This window comes from Heterodontus francisci, chromosome 41, assembly GCF_036365525.1.
Source record: "Heterodontus francisci isolate sHetFra1 chromosome 41, sHetFra1.hap1, whole genome shotgun sequence".
Lineage (NCBI taxonomy): Eukaryota > Metazoa > Chordata > Chondrichthyes > Heterodontiformes > Heterodontidae > Heterodontus > Heterodontus francisci.
In genome coordinates, this window is record NC_090411.1 from 32,094,805 (window position 1) to 32,097,780 (window position 2,976).

The 2,976-nt window shown below is 39.7% G+C and overlaps 1 protein-coding gene across 1 annotated transcript; it reads left to right on the forward strand.

Annotated features, from left to right (window-relative positions):
• Positions 1-467: 467 nt before the first annotated feature.
• LOC137353687 (ferritin heavy chain B-like) lies at positions 468-2,716 on the forward strand. The gene is made up of 4 exons (XM_068020048.1): positions 468-572; positions 1,329-1,475; positions 2,001-2,126; positions 2,570-2,716. Exons 1-4 carry the CDS (start codon positions 468-470, stop codon positions 2,714-2,716), a joined length of 525 nt encoding a protein of 174 aa, XP_067876149.1.
• Positions 2,717-2,976: the final 260 nt, after the last annotated feature.

The following is a 2,976-nucleotide window of genomic DNA, read 5'->3' on the forward strand; positions in this document are numbered from 1 at the left end:
TCTCACAAAAAGTGAAATGAAAAGCCGCAACTGTCTCCCCCAAAATGTTCAGATCAATTAAATATTTCAAAAGTGAGATTGTTAGGTTTGGGTATGAAGAAATATGGATCCAATGCAGGCAAAATGCATTTAGATACAAACCATGATCTAATTGAATGGTGGAATAGGCTTGAGGGGCTGATTGGCCTCCTCCTGTTCCTATGTTCCAATCACAGTCTAATCATCCAAACCTGCCTGAATTCCACGGCTCTCATTGTCTCTGGGTCCACCCCCACAACCCGTCTACATTGTTAATTGGTGCCTGGATTCATGAGCGATTCCTGACTGGCTACCTGGAATTGTCAATCATCATTAATGATGTCATTCCCTGTTTGAATGCAGGCTGTCCCAGTAGCATAAATACAAGAGCTTGGGTAGGAAGCAGTTAGATTGTTGTTTGAACTTAGCTTCTGTTAGTAGTAAAGATTATGATGGCCACTCAAGTGTGTCAGAACTACCACAAGGACTGTGAAGATGCTGTTAACAAGCAAATCAACCTGGAGCTCTATTCCTCCTATGTTTATCTTTCCATGGTGTGTATTGCTTTCTGGGGGTCCTATTTCAAAGTTATGATTGGAATTTCAATGCATTTTGAGTAGCTAGAATTTTTCTGGGCCAATCAGTTGGGTTTATTATCTATCTCTGTAGTTCTCCCTGGTCTTAAATCAGTGAACACCCTTGAAACAGGGACTCTGTTCCTTTCTCTGTAATCTGTGTCCAATTTTGAAAGTAACCCTCAGGTTCCATGAGGTTTCCAATTGAGGATTCATGTTGAAGATGTATAAACCTAGTCACATTTTCCCACTTAAATGATAATTTATATTTAGTGACTAGTTAGTAAACATTGTCTGACTAGTTCTGGACTGTCTTTTTCCCCCTTTGTTAATGAATCAATCCTGTGGTGCTGTCCTTTTTATAGGAGGGGTAATTATCTTGCATGAAGCAGTAGTCTACAGGTCTTTCTCTACTGAATGAGGAGAATAAAATCTCACTCGCTTCAATCTTCATTGGGGGGAGCAAAGGATGTTCTACTCTTTAGTATAATTTGAATGCTGAAATGTAATTCTGATCCAAATAGTATTATTGCTTTTAGTGATCTTGCAGGGAGGGGTGTTTCAACAATTTTCCATTTTACAGTATAAACTTGAAAAGCTAAGCCCCTTTTAATTGAAAGCAAATTCTTTTGAGATTAAGAATGGGTGATTTATTTACCATACCATTTTTGACATGGCCATAAATGAGATTTGGGTCTGACCTCTCTTCCTTTTCCATTTTGTCTCTACCTGCAGTCCTATTACTTTGACCGGGATGATGTTGCCCTGCGTCACTTTGCTGAGTTCTTCAAGGAGCAGTCACATGAGGAACGGGAGCACGCTGAGAAACTGCTGAAATTCCAGAATAAACGTGGAGGCCGAATCATCTTGGCAGACATCAAGGTTGGGATCTTATCTTCATGGAATCCATGATCTAACTTGGATACTTTCAGGCTATGTTCCTTATTCTAATAATGTCAGTACTCAATCTAGAGTTTAATGAGTAAAATTTCTAGTGTTGCTATGACTGACCTTTGTCTCCTATATTTATAAAATCAATAAATGGATTTTCAGAAGGAACAATGTCTGCTTTGTCAACTATTTCATGAAACATACAGTGCTTCACTATGTAACAGTCTTGAGAATGTGGGCCACAGCTGTAGATGTCCCTTGGATGTAGTTGAGGATTATCAAGGAGAAAAAGAAAGTTTAGCGTAATTGGGATCAGAGCTTTGGCCAAAAATGGCAGTGCAGAGGCAATGTATTGATCCAGTGTCCTGTAATGGTCTGTCAACCCAGTGATTAAACCCCATCCCTCATAGTATTGGGATGCACAGATTGTCTTTGTTACTGCTAACATTGTTGACCTTGAGCATAACATCCCTTGGACTTTGCACTCCCACTAACAGGACCACTATTCTGTTCCAGAAGCCAGAGCAGGATGAGTGGAGCAATGGTCTGGAGGCAATGCAGAGAGCTCTGCAGATGGAGAAGGATGTGAACCAGAGTCTGCTGGATCTGCACAAACTCTCCACTGGCAACACTGACCCTCATGTAAGTTAATATTGGAATGAGTTTTCAGATGGATTGAATGTGATAATTGGAATCTGCCCTTAACTCTGGTAGCATTCCATATGTTTTTGGGCCTTTTATTTTTTTTAAAAAGGCATTCACACTGTTGATCTGGATCCCCAAACTGTTCACAAGGTATTTGGTTTCTCTGGCATCGATCTTTTGTATTCACTTTGTGTAATGGATTTGACTTGCCATATTCTGGGTAAATTTTGGTCTTGTCTGGCTAAACTTACTCACAGAATAGAATGATTTCATTCTGTGCTGACCACTTGGCCTGCTGCCTGTGCTTGTTCTCTAGAGCAAGTCTTGCTCCCATGTCCAGTACTTGCACCATTATCCTAGTGTAAATAAATAATCTTATCGCATGAAGTTACTTGCATTTTTTTAAAGCTAACTATACTTGCCTGTTTCTCATGTTCTAGTTGTGTGACTTCCTGGAGACTCACTACTTGGATGAGCAAGTGAAGATGATCAAGAAGCTTGGAGATCACATCACCAACCTGAAGAGACTGGGAGCTCCTGACAATGGCACGGGCGAGTACTTGTTTGACAAGCACACGCTGAGTTGATTAACACTCCAGAATCATTAGTTCTATAATATTGGTAGAAATAAAATGTGATCCATTTCTCATTAGTATGCAATCTTCTCAGTTCTTGCTGTATGTGGAAATAAAAGTATTTATGGATGGAATTTGTTTTTCTTTGTATAGATAAGTAACTCATTTCATTACCTTGCTGTCTAATATCTAATTCCACTGAAACTTTACCATGCCTTTTTGAGTTTTGCTCTCCTACATCCAGCTTCTGTGAAGTGATTCAATGTCTGCTT

What these genes read in the sequence shown, in the direction of transcription:
- LOC137353687 (XM_068020048.1), top strand. Translation starts at nt 468, where the DNA reads ATGATGGCCACTCAAGTGTGTCAGAACTACCACAAGGACTGTGAAGAT. An exon ending in TCATCTTGGCAGACATCAAG is followed by an intron (nt 1,476 to 2,000) that starts GTTGGGATCTTA and finishes ATTCTGTTCCAG; the next exon opens with AAGCCAGAGCAGGATGAGTG. An exon ending in CTGGCAACACTGACCCTCAT is followed by an intron (nt 2,127 to 2,569) that starts GTAAGTTAATAT and finishes CTCATGTTCTAG; the next exon opens with TTGTGTGACTTCCTGGAGAC.